Genomic DNA, 25,102 nt, shown 5'->3' on the forward strand with positions numbered 1-25,102 from the left:
CTGGTATTTCATTTACCCTGTCTATTACCGTACTTCTCCACACCTAAGTTTTCCGTTGTAGTACCGTAACTCTTTTCATTTTCGAAAAGTGTAGTTCATCTTTTCCATCAATTAGCCATTCATTCAGATAGTTTTACAAACGTGTGGGTAGCAAGACTGTAACAAAAGTATAAAAACAATCTTACTTTTAATTTTCTTCCATCACTTCGTCTGACTCTTCATCGTCATCATCATCGTCAGACGAATCGTCACCCTCCATTCCCGATGACTCTGAATCCGAATCAATCCATTCACACTTGGCCTGCTCATCGTGAATGAGTTCGTCCCATTCGACTCCTTTGTGCAGATCTGGGGAAAAAAAACTTAACAATTAAAATGTTACTTTGTTGATTCCTCCACAACTTACCCAGGGCAAACATGTCATTCAACGTGTATTGTTTGTCACCATCCTCGACAATTCCGCCATAGAGATATAAAACGCCATGCTTGACACAGAGTCCGGAACCCATGCGAGGAGACGGTGTTGTCACCTGATAAGATAGTAACACGAGTTTTTACTCTAGTATGGCGAACGAAGCCAAATGAAAAATGTACTTGAACAGCAACGGCTCCAGTTGCTCCAGCACTGGCGTTCTCAGCATTACCACTAGACGAAGGTCCGATGGTCAGAGTAAACACACCGTCATCAACAACTATTGATTGTTCAGTGTTGACTGACGTTTCAGGCTTTAAATGCGCGTTAAGATAGAAGGTATAACATTAACCATTCCTAGTGATAACAATATTACAGGGTGTGTACTTGTTCCACGTCTTCAACCATATCGGACGAAACCCCTTCAGCATCAACTGCTTCTTTTTTACATTTTACGCCATCAAGGGTAACTAGAAAAAGAACCTTGATAAATAAATTTCTTGCTGCTTTTTTCTAAAGTTAAAATACTTCGGCTGAAATTAAGTTTTTCTAGATCAAGACAATATAAGTCATTGAAAAACGTGCCGGAAATGTTTTCTTCGTCTTCCTCTTCATCTTGGACACCACCGAAGAAATACGCACGGTTGCCTAAAAAAATGACCAAAAAAGTTACGTAAGCTAATTGTTTGGCATGAAAACAATGTGCACCTATGGTATTTGCAACCACACTCATTCCAGTACGTGGAGAAGGCTTTGTTCCACTGAGTTTAACCGATTGCCATTTCCATTTGGTACCATTAGTGTCATGCTCTACCAAAAATAAAAATAAGTTTTTTGGCTAGGTAATAACATACAATGAAAAACGAGAGTACTATCGGGAACTAGAAGGAATGCATCGCTGTGTACAATGCCCTTGTCAATGTCTTTTTTCACTTTGTTTTTGCTGTAACCCCCTGTTATAAGAATACGGCCGTCGGGCAAGGCAACCATCTGGCAACCCGATCTGGGTGACGGCGCAATACCTTTCAGGGAAAAAAATTCTAAATTTTTAGCTGATGAACGTTACAGATAACGGACTTCTTACCAGCTGGATCAATTTTACGCCACGTTCTAGTTTCTAGATCGAACGTATGAAGATCGTTATAGTATTTGTAATCCATTCCATTGTCATGATAGCCTCCAAACACTACTAATTGTTTTTTACATAAAACCATCCGATGGCCGCTACGCGACGACGGGCCAAGTGTAGCACTAAAAAAAACAATTGACAACATGTTCAAATTATGTGAAGAAATTCACCATCAATTGTGAATAACATCAATACTTAATTTTCTCCCATTTCTTGGTTTTTAGATAGAAGACCCACAAATCTTTGTAATGGTAAAATTGGGATTGAGAAGGTGATGCATATTCTCCTCCAAAGATCCAAAGCTGCCCTCCTTCTCCTGCAGTCAAGACTGCCTGATGGGCACAACGTGGAGGAGCAGCTCCGGGGGATTGAATTCTTAGCCAAGTTTTCTTTTTTAAATTATAAATAACAAGGTCTCCATAAACATATGTCTGGCAGATGAGAAGCAAAAACAAATATTAATGATGCATTAAAAATTGAAATAGGACATGAAAGTTACTACCTTTTGGCCATTGAAGTACTCTCCTCCAAACATAATGATTTCATCTTTATCCACATGAGCATTAAAAGAGAAATTTGCCCTGCGGCTAGGACCATCTTTTAGTAAATCTTCAACAATAGAATTTTTCTTTCTATCTGCTTCCTCAAGTTCTTTGATAACTTGCTCTAAATCTTCCTGGTTTTAAAACAGTATCATAGAAAAACAGAGCGCCAACAATTATTATACTACTAATCCACTGAACTAATTACCTCTCCTTTGGCGGCCAATTCCTTTTTTAATTTGTTAGTTTGTTTCTTCAAAGTTTTCGCTATTGTTTTCTCAGCTCCCTTTCCTTTCTTTGCTTTATCCTTTTTACCCATGATCGCCACTTATAATATCACTGTTAGTAGGTTTTCTTTAGCTTCTGACAAGTACAATCATGAAACGGACCGACGAACGTCAACAGATGAATTTGGGAGCTCACAAAGTGAAACAGTCAACCACGTTTTCCGTTCGTCGTCTGCTCTCATATGTCAGAATTTAAACACGACGTTGCCAACGGTTTCAGTTGTCAGGAACACGCACGGATGCCGTTTCACGGTTTCAGAAAAAACGTGAAAACTGCGCCCGAATTAAGGAGGCTCTTATATAGCATGATTAAAATTAAAGCATGGAACTATATCGGTATTTACTTGCAAAGTAGCTGTCCTTACAAGAACGGTACGGGACCAAACTATTTGCGCGAACAAAACCGAATACAAATTGAAATCATACAAATTTATATAAAACAGTATAAAACGCAGAAGCCTTTATTTAAGAAATTCACTCATCCTACAAGAATTTGTCGAACGAGAAACGAACTGCACAGAGAACGAGAGATAGCCCTTTTGCTGGATATTGCAAATTTTAGATACAGCACAGAGTTAAAAGGTTGTGGAGATTTTTAAAAATAGGTCTCCATCAGTATTTTCCAGGACGCATGATTGAGTAAGGCAGGGAGAATCGTCAACTAGCGTCAAAGAACGCAAAAAAGGAGTAGGATAAGACTGCGCGATTAACTGATGATTACTTCTTCTTCATCATCTGAAGAGCTATCTTCACTTGGCCACAAGTCGTCTTGCGTATGGTCATGTAAACCATTTCTTTCTTCATCCATATTGTAATAGATGACCATGTTGTCCAATCTGGAAAGCGGCGGGGTAAATCGATCCCCATCATGCAGTCTCAAACGTTCAATTTCTTCAACAGCTCGTCGAAGACGTCGCCTCTCCCGTTCTTGCCATCGAGAATAATTTGACAGCGTTTCAGTAATCGCCTCTTGATCAGAAATTGATTCCGGTGCTGGTGATGGAGGGCTACGTGGTGTTTGAGGGGTCTGTGGAGTTTGAGGAGTGTTGGATGGAGCTTGAGGCGTTTGGCTAGGAGATAAACAGTTAGAAACGAGAGCTGCTCGACTGGCAGCAACTGAAAGAAGATCTAACGACGCCGTAGGTCCGTTTTCAGACTCGTCATTCGGTTCCAGTCGTAATCCAGCAACTCCTTTCTTCGGTATTGAAGCTAGATCCCGTTTAATTCGCCTACGTCGCGAAGGTTCCGTTTTTCTGGATTGGAACATCTGGTCAAAATCGATCATATAGAGAAATCCTGCAATCAACAACTCGCAAATGCGTTGTGACCGCTTGTAGGCACATTCCAACTCGAAGCTGGTTCGTTCGTCATATTGCCACCAACCTAAAAGTGCGAGAAAAGCTAATAACTAAAAGTTTCTCGGATATTCTTGTTTACTATAAAGCCGTACCGAGTTCTGTATTAGTTAAAGATTTTGTATATGGAGAGCACTTTGATCGAATACGACAATATTAAAAATTTTAAATATTTTCTTAGTTAAATTTTATACAAGAAATTTCACAAGCGAATCCCTGCAACGCCAAGTTTCGGAATAGAAGCGTCGCCTCTTTTTATTTTGCGCGTTCTTCCCGCTCTATGCTTTGGGTATTGAATCAGTTGCAGGAAATCAATAACATAACTGGCTCCGGCAATGACCAATTCAACTGTTTTCTCCCCATGTTTGTACATCTGTTCAAGATCGGCAGCGGTGCGGTCGTCGTATTGCCACCAGCCTTAGAGGTCCGTTGGAATTAAAAGGTATGTCGAGGTGTCCATTTTAATACTAATTCATTTTAGCTAAAAAATTGCTAGAAAAATAATCAAGTCAATTACCGTTTCTTCCTTCATAAAACCACTGGTATCCATCTTCTAAGGTTGACTCTTTTTCCAATTGAGTTCGATCAAGTAATTGCGGGTGGAGGAGAAAATCAGCGGGAATCTCTTGGCGACACATGGCGCATCTTTTCGACTGGAAAGCCACACCTTTCACACAGAGATAGCAGAAGATATGTGTACAAGGCAGCTTCACAGGATGAATGCAGGTTTGAAGGCAGACAGCACATTCTATCACGGTACTGCTATTGTCTCCCTTGTCAATGGAGAAATCTTCTGTTTTGCCACTTGCACTGCATTCAGTCAGTTTCAGTGATGTGGCAGTAGGATTGTTTGACAAATCTTCTTGGCTATTTTGTAATGATGCATTTTCGCTAGTTGCTCTTGGGCTTATTCTGTGTATTCTTGTGTATCGGTCTCCAGAAGCAGTGTCTGTTTCGGACATGTTGTTCTAATAAAAAACAGTAAAGATATAAATGTTGGCTATAATAACAATGTGTGCCAGCTCTTGACTATACATAAATTTCATTGTACTATTCTAGTTGAACATAAGTTACGTGGTTTTTAAATAAGCCTTTATAACGTTGTTGCTTACATAGAAACAACGTTGAATACGTAAAGAACATTCTTGAATCTAGCTATTTACGGGATGAGGAGTGAAAGTGAAATGAACGGAACGCTAATTAATGCGAGCTACTAAAAGACATTTTACCTTCTTGAAACTAGTGTTTATTGGAAATATTTGGTTCGACTGCGAATAAAAGTGACACTCATAGAAGCTGTAAGACTACGGGGTTCAGGAATATTTTTAATTCCCCGATTAAATTGCACACGACGTGGAAATTCGTGCAGCCATCTTGTCATCTCAAGCTTTATGTACTATGTGTAAACAGTAATAAACAGCTGAATACGCACTTGCTACCGCGCAATGTTGCCAAGTTTCAGAATAAGACTTTCGGATCAGCATGTCCGGAATGCCGGATGTCCCAGATAAACTCTTTCACGTGAAATCGAAAAGGTATTCAGACAGCGGCTAATCGCCCATCCAGCGAATCCTTTGCAAGCGACGATTTTTAAAAGGACAAAACACAGAATATGTGCTGAATATCGCTTTAATAGTTTGTATAATATAAAGACAAAATTGCTCGACACGTCACATAAATCATTCGTGGGAGGGTTAGGGGTCGAAAGATTCAACAATACATCGAATTTTTTTACGAGACACGAGACACAACAGAGACGCGCGCCGCATAGAGAGAAATCGAAGAGGGGGAGAACTGAAATAAATAGAACCTTATGAGGAAAACAAAAGAAAAATACATTCAAGGCAGAGGACGAAAATGTACAGCAAAGGTCCACTAATGTGCCGTAATATCTCAATACAAAATAGACAGATGCTCCTTCGTTTTTTTTTTCGAAAAGAATTTTCCAAAATTATCTAAAGGGAAAGAAACGGAAGAAAACTAAAAAAAAAAAAAAAATACATGTCTACACAAGTCGAACTTTTTATATAGTCAGATCTAACGCACATGAGAGGAAATAGGGCAGGAAGATTGGCATGTGTGACGAAGAGTGAGCGAAAAATCGTTTGCACCGAAAAAATGAGGTTCATAACGCCACTCGTTCGTCGAATCAAACACTGGAATTCCTTCACACAAAAGAAATAGAGGAGAGACAAGAGAAGCGATGGCAAGACGCAAGGAGAGCGTTTTTGAGTTTTTTTTTTTTTTTTTTTTTTTTTTGAAAGAGATATTATGATGATGTATATAGGATTCACTGCACTTGTGCTATTGCTACCGCGACTGGGGATCGTCTTTGCGAGGATACGCATCCAGCGGATTATAGGGCGCCAGGCCAGGAGGAGGGTGCGGCGACGTCAAATCCATCAGTGGACGTCCCACTCCCGAAGGAGGCGTATTGTTGGAGGGCGGTCGGGCGCCAGCCATCGACGAACCGAGTGGTGGGAGCAGGTGATGCGGATTCATCATCGGGGATGGCGACGACATCGAATACGGTAGACCAAGACCGGACGGCATTAGGCCCATGTGAGTCCGACCGAGCGAAGCCAGCGCCGACGAGCCCGGCAGTGATGTCGGTGGTTGTCCTGGTGGCGGAGGCGTCCGTTTACCGCCGGGAGGTAACAACGACTGAGGCAACATCGACAATGGTCCCATGCCACCGCCTAGTCCAGGACCTAACAACGCGCCAGGACCAAGAGGTGGAAACGGATACGATGTTGAAGTGGGTGGATAGAGAGGCGGTCCTCCACCCATCCCTGGAAGGGGTCCAAAGCGATCACTCTGCTGTCCGTATGCTCCACTCGGTTGCCCAGCTAAGGAATAGGATGCAGCCATAGGATGGCCAAGGTGAGGTGGCATAGATAATCCATCTCTATATCGGTCGGGAGGAAGTCCAGGCAATCCGTAGGAAGGGGGTGTCCCATATCCATGCAATCCTGGTCCAGCTAACCCTAAATGATTCGCGGCACCAAGGTTTCTATGAAATTGCAATTCACGATCCATGCTCTCTCGTAAGGGATCCATTCCTCGCAGAACGTCTCTGAAAGGATCAAATGAACCGGGGTTGTATCCGTGAATTGGCGCGTGTAGTCCCATACGCGATCGGTCTAGCATATTGGCCGACATCTGCATCCCGGTATGAAACGATAGCGGAGGTAAGTTGCTGGACATGGACGAGGCGTTGGATTTGGACGACTGGTCGGATTTGGACGGTCCGCCATTGGAGGGATGCCGTGAATGTTGATGAAGGGGAGATCTCGAGGCGTGTCTTCTTCTTTCTCGTTCTCTTTCCTCTTCCCGTTTCTTTTCACGTTCCTGCCTCTCCGCCCTTTCCCTCTCTTTTTCTCTCTCCTTCTCCCGTTCACGCTCCCGTTCTCTTTCGCGTTCCCGCTCACGCTCTCGTTCACGCTCTCTTTCGCGCTCTCGTTCCCGTTCGCGTTCACGTTCTCGCTCTCTTTCACGCTCTCGTTCTTCCTTCTTCTGTCGCTCCCTCTCTTTGGCCAGCTGATGGTTGGATATAGAAGACGCACTGTGATGAGGTGCTGCTGGTGACGAGTCGGATTTCATCGATGAGATCGATACGCCACTCATCAACGGAGCCAGCCAAGGGGCCGCCATTGAAGAAGTGGAAGAAGAATGTGGCATTCTAGTGACAAAGCATTACAAACAGAAAACATTAATTGGCAATTTAAAATTTAATTTTGCATAAAGATATTCTTACCTATTCCACTGGTCGGGTGCTGGGCTGTGTCTCACCCCACCTGGTGCCTGCATCGAGTGATGAGAGGGTGGCGGTGTAGGGACGGAAGGTATACGAGGAAGGAAACCGGCTATGTTGTGGTGGGCATAACTAAAGGGTGAATTGTGCGAATTGAGCGAGCTAGACAAGGTATCAAAGCCGCCCGCAGACTTGGCATGGGTTGGATGAGGAGGTGGAGGAAGAGAATGAGACGCTGGTCCTGGAGGTGGAACTGCTGATATGCCCAGGTTCAGCTTAGGCGCCAGGTTTAAGTTCATCATTTTCTTGGGATCTGAATGCGGGTCACGTGGCTGTCTTTGCTGATTTTGGTGTATCTCCCAAGCTATTCGTACATGCATAGCATTCCACTTTCCAGGTTTCTTTTAACGAAAATAGGAAAAACATAATGTCGCACGAGTAATAACAAGAGTTAGCACTCAACTTGTGACATACCTTTGATGGAAGCGACAAGCTAGGGGGAGCGGTTGGAAGTGACATGCCCCCAAGATTGCTGAGAATTCCTCCAGCGTTTTGTTGTTGCCCCATTGCGGAGCTGACGCTCATGACAGATGACGGAACCGAATTCACACCATATCCAACAGAATGAGGAGGATACGGGGATGGGTTTAAACCCGGTAGGCCATGAACCATGGGGGTCATCATCGGGCTATACAACGATGAAGGATCCATTAGTTTGTTCGGACCTGATGTGGCAGAAAGAGGCGGAGGTGGAAGAAGCGGTCCCAAGTTGGGTGTTGAATTGAGGAATCTCGAGTCCAGTTCACGTCGAATCATGTATGATTCGGTGCTCATTTGCGAAATGGAAGAAGGACCTGGAGCTCTTCCAACCACCTGCATCACAACATACACAATTATCAGACACGTTTGTATGATGGTAAAAAAAAAATCTGCTTTTGTATTTACCAGAGGCAAGGCTTCCTTTCCTGGGCTCTGCCTGCCGGAAGAGCGAACTGTAGGTGAAGTACGTTTTGACCCCGGACTGGGGCTAGGGCTGTATTGCCTTGATGAGTCAGGATGTGGCGGACGAGGCCACGTTGAAGATACTGTGAGCAAAGATTTAATGACATCATGTATCAATTTCAATAATGAATATAAAAAAGTAAACATAAAATGAAAACTGTGCTTACCTGGAGTTGGGAAAGTCGAGGTTGCAAGTGGTGGAGGTAGACTAGGTGACCTCGTCGACGAAGAGTGGCCAGGAAAGGGTAAGCTGCCCGGTCTATTTGAGTCATTATTGAACGACGATGTCCGGCTGCTAGGTCGTGATGTAATGGGCGCGGTTTCAGCGGCTGACGTTACTGGTTTAGCTGAACTGATGGGCGCGAAAGAAGCCGTAGAAAACGGAAGTCTTGCCATCGAAAACGATGGATCACTCAACGCCACAGTGGGAGCACCTAGAGAAGTGTGCTTTGGCTGAGTTAGCGGGGCGGCGACAGTAGGCGGAGACGGAGCCAGGAAAGGAGCTGGAAATCCGCTTGAAGTTGTTGAATGGCTGCTGTGATTTGATGTCGTCCGAACCATCGACATCGGAGGGAAGAAGGGATAAGACGAGCTGGTGCTGAACACAGAAGGAGGTGCAGAAGAGGGCAGGCTAGACGTTGGCGGGACAACGGAAGGCGCTGAGGAAAAGACCGGCCGGATGCCTGTAGAGTTGTTGGGATGGAAAGGACTGGGCGGCTTCACATAAGGGATGGGAGGTGGTGGTAACTGCGGTAACTTTTGAGACAACACTGGCGGAGCAGTCGGTGGTAGCTGCTGCTGCTGTGGCTGCTGTTGTCTTTGGCTCTCGCCTATTCTACTGCTATCCGCGATAGAGGTACGGAGAACAGGTGATGGTGGCTTGGGGTCGGTTATCGACTGAGCCGAAGTGTAGAACGGCGGAGCAACGTAGGAAAGAGGAGGACAGGTTGAAGGAGCTGTAAATTGTGGGATGGGATGAGAATTAAAGCCGCTTCTTAAAACAGGAAGCGGATTTGTCGATGGGCTGGAGGTGTGTTGAAATGTGTTTAGTGGAGATCCAGCAACCGGAGGATGTAGCGGTAACCGAGGGGAAGGTGCTGCTGGAGGTCCGTCAGGACTTGGCCCGGCACCTCCTTCCGTTGGTTGGCAGTCAGATAATCGTGGTCCATTCTATATTATGTATAGATTCATGTTTACCGATAAGGTGGTGAACAGCCAAAGTATCAATGGACAAATACCTGAAGATGGCCAAGAGGAGCAACGGCAGTGGCTGGACGGGGACTTCCAGAAAGACCAACCCAACGTAAATTGTTGCAGTTTTCTCCTGCTGGAGTACTAGAATTGCTACTACTCGCGTTACTGCTGGTGCTGTGGCTATTGTTGGCGACACCGGCATGGCCCGGACTGAAAGAACGTTGCTTAACAGGTGCCACAAATTCGGTTGCCCGGCTACCACCAGTTGGACTGTGGCCTCTCAATTCCTGGTGATTGTTGGCTTTCTCGAGTTCCTCACTTTCACTATCACACTAAAAAAAACGAGAAAAACAAACAGTAAGATAAGGCACGTAGAAATAAACAGAAGTAGACCCACAAGGTAGCCTCTTGAAGAGTTGCTATGTCGACTGACATCGCTGAACCTATCGATGGAAGTCGCCCGGGAATCACGAGATCCCGAGTCGATAGCCGCTTCCGGTTTAACACCAACACTATTGGTTTCAGATGGAGGACCGTTCGTGTGACTGACGGAGGGCTGCGAAGTGATGTCAAGAACGCAACGGGCTTTAATGGCTCCATTACTTCTAATGGTAGATTTTTTACTACGTTGTCCCGGGCTGGAACGGCTTCTATCTTTGGTATCCAAAGGTACCAAAGGATCGGGCAGGCATGACGTTTTCTCTGTAATCCTCACTGCATCCTAAGGATCAAAAAGAAAAACAAAACAAAAAATATTAGCTTTGATAATATAATGGGTATTTAAACAAGACAAGCAAACCTCCAAGTCCTCGTATGTTGAGAAGCTAATAATAGCAAACCCATCAATCACATCTTCTTCATACAAGGGTTCAGCAAGCTTAGTAACAGAACCACTGCTGCTCTTGCTTTTGGATGGCTTTAAAGGCTTTTGATTGTCCTCACTGTGGGATGTTTCGCTATCCTCATCATCATTGCTCTCATGGCACAACGGGCTAGAAAAGGCTGGGACCCGTGATGAGAAACCACCAACACTGTGTGAATTGGAATGAATGCCAACGTGTGATCCTTGAGATGAATCAACACATTCCTTCTGCTGGGCCTGTATTAAATTCAAAACAATCTCAAAATTAAAACTATGCCACCACTTATGTCCAGTACTAGACATCAATTGTCTGATTTGATGTGTACTGTATGTGACTTATTTAAAAATGGGCTTCACTAATCATCACCTGCATGTGCATGAGCTGGGCTCTCTCCCTTCTCTTATTTTGTTTGATTTGTTGTTTTGCCCGACTAGTGATGGCCCATTGTTGGTCGTTGCTGGCCATTCCAATCAAGATAGCACATGGTCTCTTCTATAATCTTCTTTAAAATCAAAGAGCATTGCATGAAATGAGTTGCACTGTACGAGTTAACGCTGTAGTTCATTTCATAATGCTCGGTTCCTTGTTAAAGCACACACGTAACCAAGACACACGATGGGGATTGTCACTGTCACACTAAACCTTACAAGACCCCACGCCTCGACGAATGCCCAAACATGAAGAATTCTTCAGATAGTAATGAGGTACACGTAAGAAAGAAACGCAATCAATTTCGTAACCATGAAAACACTTTTCAATCCCAATATAAAGGAAAAACGCTCGTCCTGTGTTTCTTGGGTGAGCGAGGAATTCTTTGGAGTCGCGAGCAACACAAAGCCCAAGTAAAACACGAAAAACGGAATGAGTGAGGAACATACCCCACTTGATATCTAAAGCCTGAACGTTCCCACTTTTCCCTGTTCTTCAAAAACGAAGCAACCCCTGCATCTTTTTTTATGATATCAGCGTCATCTAGCGATAAGAAACTGAAAGCTCTGCCAATTTTAAAAGCATGTAATTTCTTTTAAACTTAGTCGCCGCCATTTAATGTACTGCCACTAGGTTTCATTAGTGGTGAAGCACATGTTGTATAGAACTAACGAGATACCTCGAATTTGGGTAAGCAAAACTTGAAATTAGATCCCACGGCTTTACGAATTTCCATCTAAATCGTGGCTTAAAAGCGATGATCCTCTTTTAGGAAAATATTTTGATAGATACATCGGGATAGACAACAAAACGTACTCTCCCAATTTGAGTAAGGTGAGAAATTTTTGAATCACAACATTGCATTGAAATAGCTGCCACGTAAATAAAATGTAAAACGTTGATGGAATCGGACAACCATGAAGGTCAGATACTTGTAGTTCCACTATGAAGTTCCAATTTCAGTTGATAGTGGCGCTGGCCGTCATCCCAAAGCAGATTGCCACTACAGTTATACACTTTTGAACGTCCAACGTCCAGGCTTTTAATATCAAGTAAGCTATGGCGAGGAAGAATGGAAGAGCAACGTTGTCGTCCTTTGCTTTTAACTTGTACCAGCGCATCTTTTTCCCGTCGCCCGTCCCACTTTTTTTTTACGTTTTATTCTTTTTTGCTTTTCTGATCGTATTTCTGGTCGTATTTCATTATTACGTTGCAGCTTAACAGCTTGTTTGTACTGAAATTGGATTTATGGCTTGCTGAGAACAAACAAAAAGGAAGTTAAAAGAAAATATTTATAGTACAAAAACGATTTGTATTTTACGTGTACAATCTAGATTCGCGCTGATGTCCAAAGGACAATTCAAATAAGCCAAACAAAAAGAAGAATGACAAAAAAGAGAGAGAGAAAAACAGATAAACACACAACCAGAATATTCCAGCACTTCCATAGCGAGGTAATGTTTTACAAATCACGAGCAATGAAAAATGGAGCGAGAAAAGAAGATTTCAAAAACCCACTGCACTGATGTTGAAACCAACGTACCCAACCACCGTCAATACGATAAGAGAAAATATTTGTTTATCATTAACACATGTTGATTACAGTCTGCTTCTCTCTACAGTTTTATGGACTGTAGTAGTAATCCCAGCTAAAATCTGGTTCTGCGTAAGCAGCAGACCAAAGTACTTAATTTTTATAATAGCCTTTTTTTTTTTTTTTTTTTTGCTTCTATCTTTAAACTTTTTGTAGTAATTGGATCTTTAAATGACCAGGATGCATATCGACAGTACGGATTACTTTTCATAAGATAGAAAATCAATCGTTTTCTCCTTTATTTTTTTGGGATAGTTTTTCTTCTTCACGCCACGACGTCCGAGTTGGGAAAGATGAGAGATCAAAATTTTTTTATAAAACCTTTGGCAGGTCACGAAGTATCATAGGCGTAGATGAAGCCCTGTTGCTGGAGCACAAACAAACGCTTCTCCACGGCTTCGCGATCTGTACAACCCCAAACATATTTTAAAACCCAACCACGTGATGAACATTTTTTTTTTTTCGTTTACGTACATTTGTTAAGGATGGATTTATCGGCTTGCTGCGTCACTTGCTGCGCCAGACTGTGAAACAATATATGAGCTGTTTGATAACGTCGGCAACAGCTCGCCGGGTTGCCAAAGAGTTCATCCAACGCAGCCGACTGGCACTAAAAAGGTGGATTAAACGAGAATGAAAGGCTTATGAACAAAAACAAAATTCCAGATTCGGATTTTTACCAAATCAATGGCGTGGTTATACAGCAATTTATCAGCCGTCAGCTGGGCGGTATTCGAATCTCCTAGCTGATTGGCCAGCGATTGACAGTTTAGCTGCTTACACTGCGACAAGCAATGGTGGAACCTTTGGTTCAAAACAGCCACAACCTACCGAAAAACAGGTATTTAAAAAAATAAAAATAAATGATCAACCATCTAAACGAGAATAATAGCCATAAAAGGTGTTCATCCTGCCCCTTTTCTTCATTACCTGTTTCACGGACTGAGAAGGATGAAGTCTTTCGGCTTGTAATTCCTCTTTGGATAAATTGAGAGCAGACGAGAGCAATTGGAGAGCACGGATGTACAATACCAATTGCTCGGCTCTTCGTTGGGCATCGGAGAGAGCCGGACTAATGGCGCCGTCTCCTGATATATTCAAAGCCATTGTTATTTTCATCTGAAAAACCCGAAATTAATTCTTTAAGGTATTTAAAATTAAATTTTCTACCAGGCGGTGAAGATGCCATTGGATTTTTGCGAGCGTGTATAGACTCGCTGAGGGCTGCGGCAAGTGGAGAAGCTCGATTACGGGCCACATCAATAATGCATTCGACGAGGGCCAAGACAAAGTTGAGTTTGGCCAAAGTGTCGTTGTGCTCCTTCTATAAATAAAACATTATTTTGACATGCTGTGAGATGATTGTGGTACATGCGTCACACTCTAAAATACGCACCTCTAAAAGAGTTTCCTGCGTCAGCTCAGGAGCAACGAAAACAATGGGCCCTTCCATCGGTGGCGACGTACCGTAACCGTACGCTCCCTGTTCGAAACTCGGCTTGCGCTGCAGACTCCAATTGCTGCCGTTGCTGTTCTGCAATCCCGGGAAGCATTGCATGGGGCTTCTATTTCCACCATAACTCGGAGAGCTCGGCATGAACTCGGTCTGACTACGGTGAAATCCGTGATTAGGGTTCGTTCCGCACATGGTAACCGAGGGCGAGGCTAAATGGAATCAGCCAAAACAAAAAAGGGAAAACACCAAACAAAACAAAAATATGCTTAACGATAAGATTTTGTGCTAGAAACAAGATTTCAAGGCTGCGACTTATTACCAGTGAACTCGGGCAGGGTCATAGTACGAGTTGGATGGTGATGATGGCCCGCCAGAGGATTCCACTCCATGGCCGTCCCAGATCCTCCGACATTCCGCCACTGCACCATTCCGCCGCTCGAGGGCGTGGTAGCAGTTTCTGATACATTCGGCAGGACCGACATCCTGACCGGTGATCCCTTTATGGGAGCCAGAGGACCTGTAGGGGCAGCGACTCCTCCACTCCCAGCGCCTCGGCGCAAGGGAGAGTTCATCAGCTGCGGCCAAGGTGCGGCAAACGGTGGCGGGGACGTACCGCAACTGCTACCGGATGTTGACCGACGCCTACCCGGGATTCCGGGTGGAGTGCCCACGCAAAACTGAACCTAAAAAAAAAAAGTTCAATGCAATTAATCTTCCCATCCCGGTTGCTCATTAAAAAGCTTAATTGAAATTACTGATGGCGGGGAGAGTGAATTAATATCTCCAGAGACTCCGGTTCGCGAGTTGTTATCATTTGTTGGTGACGAAGCCTTTTGAGCCACACTGATTGGCTCGGATCGTGGTAATGGAGCAGCTCTGACCGCCGGACTGGAAGACGGACTGCCTGCGGGCGAAAAATCGCTGTTGCGATGCGAAGTTTGCATCTGTCGGGAGAAACCCAAATCGTTTTGTTTTATAATTATTCTTCTTTTTGTCTATACCCAGAAAACGAAACAGGATTCAAGGTAATGCAGACCTTGATAAAGGCATCTCTTTGTGATGGAACTGGTAATGGTTTTGTATCGCCTTCATTTTCATTAGCAGCAGCGACGGCTGCTCCTCTTAATCCATCACGCAATTGGCTGGGACTCGGAACCAACACGAAATCATCGGCTTCTTCTGGCGTAGTTGGATTGTTGTTTTGGGTGGCTGGAGTGTTCGTCGTAACAGGACGAATCGGGACGGTAACGGGTGGTGTTTTGGGGGGTGTTGAAAGGCGCGCTAAATTAGGAACGGGCAATGGCGGGGTGGCTGGAGGCGGCTGAGATTTACGAATGAATGAATGATTGAAAAAATCATCGAATTCCATGCGATCCTTTGCATTACGTCTCAGCAAGCCAGTTAATAATGCTGTCAGTTCGGGCGAAGTGCCAGAGGGAATCCTGTAGGTAGAAAATTGATCGGTCAAGTATTATGGAAAGCTGATGAAATTTGATCTCTTCTATGGTCTAGAAACAGAATCACGCATTGCATCATGCGATCTGAACGATAAAAAAAAAGTAGTACAGTTTGCATCAGCAGACGATTTCGACTTGGAATCGTGACAACCACTAAAGAACACTTGGCCCCAAAACAAACCATTCCCCATGTAAAAATGACGTCACACAAGGTCTCTACGCAGTTTTTTCTTCCCTTCTTTACGTTTTCACAACAACAAAATGGGTAGCAAGGGTAGCACTCCTTACTTGGGACTGAGATTATGGTTGCGCTCGTAGAACATTTTCAAAGCTTGTGGCGTCTGGGCTGTAAAGGGCGCGCGACCCGTCAGACACTGGAACACGATCGTACCCAAACTCCACAGATCCGCTTTGGCATCGTATTGAAGCGACATGATCACTTCGGGAGCCTTTAAGAAGAAAAAGGCAAAAGAAATACGTCATCATACGGAAAATAATGAAACTAAAGGAACAAAGAGATAACAAGTGAGGAACTCCGGCGATTCCGGTTACACAAGAGATCGTACCATGTACATAGGAGAACCACAAAGCGTGGCTGCCATGACACCGTCTTGAAGGAAGCGAGCGAACCCGAAATCCGCTGCGATAAACCAGACAAAGGGGGATAAAAAAAAAAAATGGTTAGTCGGGTAATTTGACCCGGAGGTACAGAAATTGTAGCCGAATCTTTATCCCTAGGTCACTCACCGATTTTCAAACGTATATCATTTGGTTGCGGGTTGGGTTTTCCAGCGTGACTGAGCAAGATGTTCTGCGGTTTCAGATCGCGATGGACTATGCCCTTGTGCTGCAAGGCTTTCATCGCTCCAGCTGTGAATAAGTTTTGATTAAATTACATGTAACTATTGTTTTGGCGATAAACGAATGTTGCCTAATTTGTTTTGGCTGATCCCTTACCAAGTTGTTTCAGGAAATTGCGAATCGTATCCTCACTTAGGGTTCCTTTAACTGTTTGCCAAACAAATATTGATCAATTTTTGAACTCATCCAGCGAAATGGTGACAACCAAACCTGAAAGATAATCCGCCAAATCTCCGCCGTTGCAATACTCCATGACGAGAAACACATGATGCTGGGTTTCCTGAAAAAAAAAAAATATATCATCCATTTCCATTAAAAGAGTGCACACTGGTAGATTGAACGGGAAAAGGATGCATGTTGCATGGTCACGAGATAACTATTTCGGCCCAACCCATTGTTGTGCATTTTTATTATAAAATGAAAATTTTATAAAAATAAAAAAATCATCAAGGTTACGACGCAAAGTGAGGGGTGGCCTTTCGTGCGTATATTCACTCTCCTTTGTTGTGTTATTACATTCTACACTATACAAATCAACGCCCGCGTGCCCGACTCGCTCCGCAAAACATTAAAAGGACAAAAAAAAAAAAGATTCCAACTTCATGGCCATTGGCTTGAAGCAGTAAACAAGTTATGTGTTAACGGGCGAACCTTCGCTTACGTACGTCCTGATTAGAAAAAAGAAGTAAGCACAGTAACATGTTGTTTTTCATTCTTTAAGAACTGCCTGTTTCCCCGATCCAGACAAAGTCCATTGTGCGAAAAAGTGGGTCAAATTGGCAGACGATACGATGCCAAACAAAAAAAGTGACAAGTCTCGACAAATTATTCTATTGCTACTGCGTCTCTTCACTAGTTGTAGTAGTAGGTCAGATAAGAATTTCTACGCAGGTAACGACTCTGCGAACTCGCTGTTGCTTCGAGAAACTGTATTGCGTCACTAACTAAAACGTCTTTTCGAGGTCAAACGCGGAACGCCAAATAACAACAAAACTGCGCAGTGTGCGTCTGTCGTGTTTGCTATATTATGAAAACAAAATCTCTAGCCAAATTCCCAAAGGCAGGTTTTCCCTCCAATAGTTCTTTGGTATGGACTGTAGCATATGTACATTTTCATTACCTAATGACGTCAATTCCCGAATTAAATGTCGGGCACCTCCCACTAAGGGAAATGCGAGTCTGGGCATGCGCATCTGGTCATGTTTTCAGCATACACCCAGCTCGGGTTTAATTTTAAACCTGCTCTTCTTCTACATATTCCTTATCGTCCACACACCATGGGGGTAAGGGGGGAGTCTCGTTTCTTTCCCAAGTGTATGTTGTCTCCAACGAAGCACGATGCTCCCATATTACATTAAGCCTGGGGGAGGTGAAGGTATTGGAATATCCCCTTAAAGTTAAACAGAAAGGAAACTCTTGCAAATAAGGTCGTCGACCTTGGTTGATCACGTGCTACGCCATGGTCTCGTGAAACACACCTTGAACATCTTTAGAGTATTGTAGGTAAACAAAAAAAAAAAGGAGAAAAGGGTTTTACCTGGCAATCCAAGAGCGCCACGATATTCTCATGATGTACTTCGGAGAGCTCCTACATAGAAACAAAGTATGAGCTTTTTTTTTTTACTATTTATGGAAACGGATTGTAAATGGCTAAACGCTTTCTTCACAAAGCGGTAGCAGATGGGCAATATGTTGTTATCCTTATTGTATGCTTACCTTGAGGATTTTAATCTCTTTTCCCAGAAGATTGTGCGATTTGGAAAGGTTCTTCTTTGTGATAGACTTTATGGCGACGGGGGAACTCGAGTTCTGCACAGATAAGTGTTGCCCAAAGGCAAGATTATCGCTGATGTCATTGCACAACACGCGTCCAGACGCCATCGTCGTGCAGGGGATTTAAAGGCAAAATGTATACAAAACATAGTGAAGGGGTAAACTGCAACCGGAAAATGAGGAGAGACAAACGGAAGAGGGGTTGAAGAGTGGAAGTGGAATCGTTTTACCTTTTTGTGTCTGCCCTTGAATACCACGGCGAAGGCGCCATGACCGATCAGGTCTTTGGCGTTATACTCGAACTCGCCTACACTTTCCATTGTGTTTTTTACTTCGTCAATCGTTCGATTGAATCAAGTAGCCCAGCCGAGCTCCATCAGCGCTGACACAACGTCGAACAGCCCAAAGAACGGATGCAAGAGCCGTTCAACTAATAATAACACTGGCACTTTGTAGCGGCCATTGTCGTTTGAGACGGCGCAGTCGCAAACAATCCTTGGTGTTTTCAATCCAAAACAAGAGATAACTCTAACAAATAAACTAAGACTGATGACAGATTAACTGGCGCTAAACAAGAATAAACTAATCAATGTACACAATAGCATATACAATGGCGATCCACTCCCAATACTTGGGAAAGGTCTATCCTCCGAACCTAGCAACAAAGAACTGAATTCTCTTGCCAGGCTGCATGCGAGACAGATGTTTTTTCTTCCGACGTAAACCAAGTTGGTACTACATATTGCCAACAGATGTCCAACACCTTTGTTTCTCTTTATGACACAAAGTTTTTTTGACAACTGATTACACCAATGAGCTATATGAAAAATAAGAATTGAAACTAACTAAATAAGTTAACTGGTCTAATCGAACCCAGAATCTGATTTTTTTAAAACAGCTTCAGAATATTTATTTGTTTCTTGAATAACTGATAGGAAATTGTCGGCAATGCCGTGTTATACTAGGCTACCATTCTATTTGATTAAAAGTCGACTAAAACCTTGCATAAAATTTAAAGTTGAAGGCCCCAGTGACCCCTAGTTTTAATTTATGAGTTTAGAAATTGTTGTTTTCCGAAGGCATACCGTACAACATGATAACGTAGGTGTACCGCCAGCGCCCTCCGTTCGAACTACGCGACTTGGTATCGGTTTTCTAAAGTCTAGTATCATCTAAATGAATTAAGTTTATTTTTTTGTTCCTTTTTTGTATTCTTTGTTTAATGAGTTTTCGTGAGCGACAGAATCGTGCGAGAAGTTTTCACAATGTGCAGGTAGGTTAAGTTTGTCGATCGATTTGTCAATGTCAAGAACTCCTTCAGGAAGTCACAAATATCCCAAATGTTATGGCAATTTATTTCTTCTAAAATAGAAAAAATACAAACATTCAACATTGATGTCAATGGGTATGCTCGCGCGACAATTAGGTGTGTCTAACTAAAATACAACTTGAAGGGCAGCCAATAAGTGCCCCGCAGGTCATCAACTGATGTAAATAAAAAACCTTCAATTAATTTTAACGAATAAACGAGAGTTTATCGAGGAATGAGAATTTTAGTATAAAATCCAAGTTGTTGGAAAACAACTTTCTATAACATTTTTTATGTAATCGCTGGAAGTTGATCAAATGTTTGTTTTCTACTTTCCGTCCATAAGGCCCGAGAGGTAAAAAAACGATGCGAAAGCTGACGTTGCAACTCAGCAACCCGAACCAGGTTCTATTACACAATACCACTCCATTTCCTCGTCAAGTTGTCATACTCAGGTTAATTTGATGACAGCTACTGCTATTCATGATCAGACGCAGCCAAACTAATTATAAAAATTTATTTGTTATTTAGGTTTTCGTTTCAAAGTTGTATTAGAAATATCCCATTTAACCTGATAGGAATTAAGGAATAGTAGGTCGTGGCGTCGCTGGCTGAGATAGGTTGCGTAGGCCTGTAGTGGTATCGGTATTCTTCCACCACTGCTGGCCTTGTTTACAGTAAAGCCACCGTCGTCTGCGACATCGCTATGGATCAATTTTGACTGCCATATATCTCACGTTTCTATAATTTTCCGACTCTTTCGCGAGTCCAGCCCTTATTATAAAAATGAGTAAACATAACAATAGCGCAACATCCCGTTTAAAGCAGGATTATTTACGATTGAAAAAGGACCCGATTCCGTATGTTGTCGCAGAGCCTTTACCGTCAAACATTTTGGAGTGGCATTATGTCGTCAGTGGCCCTGAAACTTCGCTTTATGAAGGCGGTTATTACCATGGAAAGCTTTTATTCCCTGCAGAATTTCCATTTAAGCCTCCAAGTATGTTTCAGTCAATTGTGAATTCACTCTCGTATAAAATGTGTTTATTATTATGTAGGTATCTACATGATTACACCCAATGGAAGGTAAACATATATTTCAAACCAAAATGATTCATTATTTAGAAATGAAACATTGCATATTCATTTAGTTTTCATCCTAACCATTTTGTTGCATGTATAGGTTCAAACCGAATACAAGGTAATGAGCTTGAGATTGGAGTACGGTATTTCTTTTTCATCTATAACAAAATATTTATTAGTGGATTAAGAAGTGTTATTTCAAGAGATGTTTTTAAATGTTAGATAAGTGAGACAAATTTATCTTCAAATATTTCTTATATGCTCAAAGCCCTTATATTCGTGTGAAAAGCTAAAACATTTTGCCTTATCTTTCTTGGCACTTAAAAAAACAACAAAGGTTATGCCTATCAATCAGCGATTTTCATCCAGATTCTTGGAATCCGGTATACATCTTATTTAAAATTATTGTCATGATTCATATTTAAATGGTGTACACTTGCAGGCATGGAGTGTATCAACTATTCTTACTGGATTACTGAGTTTCATGGTAAACAATAGCTCTGATTTTCATTTTACGTATCACATCACATGCATTTCTCCACATGGGAAGATTCTTAAAATTTTTATTCTTACAGTTAGAGAAGAGCCCTACACTGGGAAGTATTGAAACTACAGACCATGAAAAGCGTTGTCTTGCTGAGCAAAGTCTAAAATTCAACCTTGGAGATAAAATTTTCAATGAACTTTTCCCAGACATTACAGCTGTATGAGTATTATACATTAGTTTGCAAAATTTTCTAAACTAATTTGATGTCACCCCAAAGAAAATTCAAAAAGAGATTGAATTAAGAAAAGCTGCAGCCGAAATGGCAACAAATTCTTCGCTACCTACGATTCGCAGCGCAGAGAGTGGAAACAATCCTCTACCATTCCTTGGAGATCGACGGGTCGGTCGGGTGGATTACCCTGGACTACTAGCAAATGTTGTTGTGATCGCAGGCTTCACTCTATTTGCATTCATTGTCAAATATGTACTAAAGAGTTTGAGCATAGACTAAAAAATATATCTATATATATCCTCTTATTATTACAAGGAACTGTTTCTTCTTCTTTACAAAATTAATATTTAAATGATATTTCGCGATGGGGGGCTGAAAAGAAAAGAAACATGAAAAACCATAGATATGCGCGAAATAGTTTTCCAGAGTTCAGTTACAAAACATTGACCTTGGAATCAGCATCGTAGCTAGTTCAGAGTTATTTCTTTATTGAATCTGTATGTCTGCTAGATTAGAACTGGTAGAAATGTTTTAAACTTCTACAATACTAAAGTTGCTTATGTAAAATCGACTTAGGGAAAGCAGAGTCAGCCGTCAGCTCATAGACTCCTAGAACCTGGGATTATAGAACCTTCATCTATGAGTAAATGAATAGTTCACATTTCACAATGCTGTTCCCTAGCAGACGTCAACTGAAACCAAAAACGCAAAAGGGTTTAAGAAAAACGGTACTTCCGACAGTACCGAATTCCAAGGTGTGTTATAGACATTATTGCTTGTTATTAACACGTAGGTCTTCAAAACGGTTGTTGAATTGCTGAGTTTGCATGGGGCAGGAATAGAGCCATGCATTTTTCTATTCCAGAGACAGAAAATCTTCAGGATAAGGATGGAAGTTACTATCAGGTATGAAGCGTTATTTGTCGCTTACGCTGTTTTTTGGTTTTATCTCGTTTGATAGTCCGCCATGCAAAGGCCCATGATATGTGGGTTTTAACACAATAATGTGTGAATCTTTTAATTTATTCCAGGGATATCATATTCACATCAATGGAAACCATCATTGCACACTCCGTTATAAGCAACTAAGGCACCTACATGACCAATTGAAGAAACTATTTAGTCATGATACTTTACCAGAATTTCCTTCCAAGAAACTTCTTCCTTTGACAACACCTCAACTTGAGGAACGCAGGCTTTATCTTGAAAAATATTTACAATCAAGTAATTTGCTTTTATCTGTTATGATTTGGTGTGCCATCCAAGTTATCACTCAATTTTTCCCTTTAAGTTGCTCTTGACCATAGAATCAGCAATAGTACTTTCTTTCATGCTTTTCTGCGCATGGCTCAAAATGAAACTCATTTGTCCAGTGATGACCAAAAGAATGTTCATATTAGGATTACTTTACCTGGAGAAGAAGTAATATCCATTCCAGTCACTCCAATCCAAGAGACTGCTTCAGTTATAAAGGTAAAAAGTCTTCTTTTCACAGGCATGGTTAATATAAATGCATATTGTTTCCTTTTTTATATTTTTATTTATTTATTTATTTCCATTTTATTTCTTCTTTTTTCTTTACTTTTCAAAAAATTCTTTTATAAAATTTATTATAGTTTTTTTTTTCTTTAATTATTCTAGAGAGTTGCTCAACATATTGGGCTTCCAGAAGAGTTGGCGGATTACTTTGCCCTTTTCGTTCAAGATGCTAATGAGTTTAATCAATATTGTTGTATGCCTTCAAAAGTTATAATCATGCAATGCCGAAAATAATTCCGTTTGTTGTTGATCTAGTGGTTAGAAGATTGCTAAATTATGAATCGCCATTCTTAGCTGTGAAACTGTCTGGCGAGAGCGCAAGTCTCGTTATCAGGAAAAGGTACACATTTTATTCTAATAGATTTTATTTTATGTTTTTCATTTCTTTTTCTTGCAATTTCATAATTAATCGTGCTTTATTAAAATTCAGTTATTGGGATACTACATACGACGATGAGCTTTTAAAAGACCCTGTTGGAACTAAATTGGTGTACAATCAATTTCGAGACGACTATAAAAGATATTGGATACAACCAAATGAACAGCAACTAATACCCCTGAAAAGATTGTTAGAACAAGAAAAGCAGCACGACGTATGTGTTTAAAGCTATGTTTGTGGCACAGAACGTAACATAATTTTTCTTAATGAAGGTAATGAAACTTGCACGACAAATGCGGTTTTACGGAAGCGTAAATTTCTTACCCTGTTTAACGGACTTTCCTACCCCGCGCTCTACCGTATCTATTCATGCGCTTAACAAGGAACTGGTTTTTCGCTACCCAGATTTGTCAGAGAGGTTGTTTCGGGTAACGCGTATGCGTACTTGGAGAATTACTACAATTGTCCAGGTAAAACGAAGATGCTTACATTCAGAATTGTCATTAATTCGAAACTTTTTCGGTAACAGGAACATAGTCTCGATCACCCTAAACTAGAATTGTCGTTTGAATACCTTTTATCTAAAGATCGATTACAGTGGATCACAGTAGAAAGCACTCAAGTCATTTTTCTTTCTTTATGCCTGCAAAGCATGGTTGAAGAGCTGATGCGAAAGCAACAGGAAGCTGGTAGTTGCAGCACATTTCCTAAGGTAACTCAACGACTGTTTAACCGCAAAACTTATCTAATCAATTTATTTCTTCTAGCTGACGGATGAAGTGATTCAAAAGCTAACATTCCTAGGGAAAAATGGAACTTTACTTTGTATTTCTGAGTCAACTGGGAAACCTAGAATTTCTAAGGTATAAATCGAACGGTTGCTATGCATCCTAATTCTAACACTTTGTTTCTAGGATCCAATAAAGAATCCACTTGGACTAAAAGAAAGTATCCGTGTTCGCTTTCGAAATGGAAGAAATCATTCGTTTGAAGAAGCGCGAATTGAGAATCACGCCTTTGAAGATATTCGTGACGAAGATTTGTGACAGGAGAGAATGCAAATCCTAAATAATAGGTTCCCTTTCCATTTCTGGTTACAGGATTTCTTGTTTTGGGTGAAGCTGTAACTTCATGCCACTTTTGGAGCAAAACTGACTATCCTTGAAATTCTGTGGTTAACTGTCTCTTAATTGTTAATATGACTATCCTGATATATTACTGACTTTTTTAATTAAGTGTTTTCTTAATTAAATCGTTGTATGTGCTTGACTGTGTCACAAGACAGAGGTGAACAAAACAGTGATCTATAACCATTTTCAATCTGTTTGGCTCAGTATCAAAGATGTTAAATTCGACCAAGAGGTTTATATTCTGTCTCTTACTGTAATCCCAGAGCTTTTAAAAATACACAATACTGTGTAAAACATCTGAGAATATTTTGAAATGTGTTTTGACAATCCAACATCTGTATTGTATGAACTAGACACAGCAGTTTTTTTTGTAGTGAAAATTTAATTTGTCTAACTCAGAACTCAAAACTTTTGGTAATCGGTTGCATCATGAAACCATCGATAAAGACCTCCGTGGTCTTTATCTTCAGTTTTTCACGAAGAAAATATCTTATTTCGTAAACTGATACACCTTCCTACACAGCGAGAACAATCGTCTGCAATGCGCCGAATTCCGTACAATGACGCATAATCGCCTTATGACGGTATAGCAAGCAAAGTTTACTTTTACTATTTTCGCACGTTTTAATTAAAGCAATCAATTTTGTTTTTGGTGAAACATGTTTTTTAAAATGCCAAATTTTTAAAACTGATAGCATGTTTAGTTTAAAATCAATAAAACACGCGTGAAAAGTTCGAAAATGGAGAATGCAAGCTTTCGAAATGGCTTTCGTTCTGGCTGCAACTACTTTGCTGCAGGTGTGATTCCGCAAAAATATCTGCATTTTCAGAAATT

The 25,102-nt window shown here is 41.6% G+C and overlaps 6 protein-coding genes across 6 annotated transcripts; 2 read left to right on the forward strand and 4 right to left on the reverse strand.

Moving 5' to 3' along the window:
• Positions 1 to 4: 4 nt before the first annotated feature.
• On the reverse strand, positions 5 to 2,531 carry LOC130689106 (kelch domain-containing protein 4-like). Its single transcript, XM_057512119.2, has 11 exons — positions 2,292 to 2,531; positions 2,044 to 2,217; positions 1,737 to 1,972; positions 1,497 to 1,663; positions 1,285 to 1,434; positions 1,121 to 1,222; positions 941 to 1,060; positions 800 to 882; positions 595 to 726; positions 407 to 530; positions 5 to 348 (listed from the first exon to the last, which is right to left on the reverse strand). The coding sequence occupies exons 1-11, from the start codon at positions 2,400 to 2,402 to the stop codon at positions 188 to 190; spliced, it is 1,560 nt and encodes a 519-aa protein (XP_057368102.1). The 5' UTR covers positions 2,403 to 2,531; the 3' UTR covers positions 5 to 187.
• A 286-nt stretch (positions 2,532 to 2,817) lies between these two features.
• LOC130689472 (E3 ubiquitin-protein ligase rnf146-like) lies at positions 2,818 to 5,111 on the reverse strand. Its single transcript, XM_057512424.2, has 3 exons — positions 4,955 to 5,111; positions 4,243 to 4,693; positions 2,818 to 3,753 (listed from the first exon to the last, which is right to left on the reverse strand). Exons 2-3 carry the CDS (start codon positions 4,685 to 4,687, stop codon positions 3,077 to 3,079), a joined length of 1,122 nt encoding a protein of 373 aa, XP_057368407.1. The 5' UTR covers positions 4,688 to 4,693; positions 4,955 to 5,111; the 3' UTR covers positions 2,818 to 3,076.
• A 602-nt stretch (positions 5,112 to 5,713) lies between these two features.
• Positions 5,714 to 11,473, reverse strand: LOC130688868 (proline-rich protein 36-like). The gene is made up of 9 exons (XM_057511886.2): positions 10,905 to 11,473; positions 10,475 to 10,774; positions 10,073 to 10,396; positions 9,720 to 10,007; positions 8,649 to 9,651; positions 8,425 to 8,564; positions 7,954 to 8,352; positions 7,483 to 7,880; positions 5,714 to 7,407 (listed from the first exon to the last, which is right to left on the reverse strand). The coding sequence occupies exons 1-9, from the start codon at positions 11,001 to 11,003 to the stop codon at positions 6,036 to 6,038; spliced, it is 4,323 nt and encodes a 1,440-aa protein (XP_057367869.1). The 5' UTR covers positions 11,004 to 11,473; the 3' UTR covers positions 5,714 to 6,035.
• A 1,343-nt stretch (positions 11,474 to 12,816) lies between these two features.
• LOC130688964 (serine/threonine-protein kinase ULK2-like) lies at positions 12,817 to 18,783 on the reverse strand. Its single transcript, XM_057511989.2, has 17 exons — positions 18,339 to 18,783; positions 18,052 to 18,144; positions 17,873 to 17,923; positions 16,546 to 16,615; positions 16,432 to 16,482; positions 16,222 to 16,344; positions 16,041 to 16,114; positions 15,763 to 15,923; positions 15,054 to 15,459; positions 14,773 to 14,961; positions 14,337 to 14,700; positions 13,958 to 14,226; positions 13,732 to 13,885; positions 13,492 to 13,649; positions 13,242 to 13,388; positions 13,036 to 13,171; positions 12,817 to 12,966 (listed from the first exon to the last, which is right to left on the reverse strand). Exons 1-17 carry the CDS (start codon positions 18,426 to 18,428, stop codon positions 12,893 to 12,895), a joined length of 2,610 nt encoding a protein of 869 aa, XP_057367972.1. The 5' UTR covers positions 18,429 to 18,783; the 3' UTR covers positions 12,817 to 12,892.
• A 1,225-nt stretch (positions 18,784 to 20,008) lies between these two features.
• LOC130689239 (ubiquitin-conjugating enzyme E2 J2-like) lies at positions 20,009 to 21,524 on the forward strand. The gene is made up of 7 exons (XM_057512279.2): positions 20,009 to 20,417; positions 20,476 to 20,503; positions 20,601 to 20,618; positions 20,838 to 20,883; positions 20,943 to 20,987; positions 21,076 to 21,204; positions 21,265 to 21,524. Exons 1-7 carry the CDS (start codon positions 20,204 to 20,206, stop codon positions 21,496 to 21,498), a joined length of 714 nt encoding a protein of 237 aa, XP_057368262.1. The 5' UTR covers positions 20,009 to 20,203; the 3' UTR covers positions 21,499 to 21,524.
• A 401-nt stretch (positions 21,525 to 21,925) lies between these two features.
• Positions 21,926 to 24,563, forward strand: LOC130689461 (sorting nexin-17-like). The gene is made up of 11 exons (XM_059496163.1): positions 21,926 to 21,947; positions 22,013 to 22,125; positions 22,251 to 22,443; positions 22,511 to 22,692; positions 22,861 to 22,951; positions 23,014 to 23,098; positions 23,189 to 23,351; positions 23,410 to 23,607; positions 23,667 to 23,849; positions 23,905 to 24,000; positions 24,052 to 24,563. Exons 2-11 carry the CDS (start codon positions 22,066 to 22,068, stop codon positions 24,181 to 24,183), a joined length of 1,383 nt encoding a protein of 460 aa, XP_059352146.1. The 5' UTR covers positions 21,926 to 21,947; positions 22,013 to 22,065; the 3' UTR covers positions 24,184 to 24,563.
• The last annotated feature ends 539 nt before the right edge of the window (positions 24,564 to 25,102 follow it).

This window comes from Daphnia carinata, chromosome 7 (assembly GCF_022539665.2).
Source record: "Daphnia carinata strain CSIRO-1 chromosome 7, CSIRO_AGI_Dcar_HiC_V3, whole genome shotgun sequence".
NCBI classification, from domain to species: Eukaryota; Metazoa; Arthropoda; class Branchiopoda; order Diplostraca; family Daphniidae; genus Daphnia; species Daphnia carinata.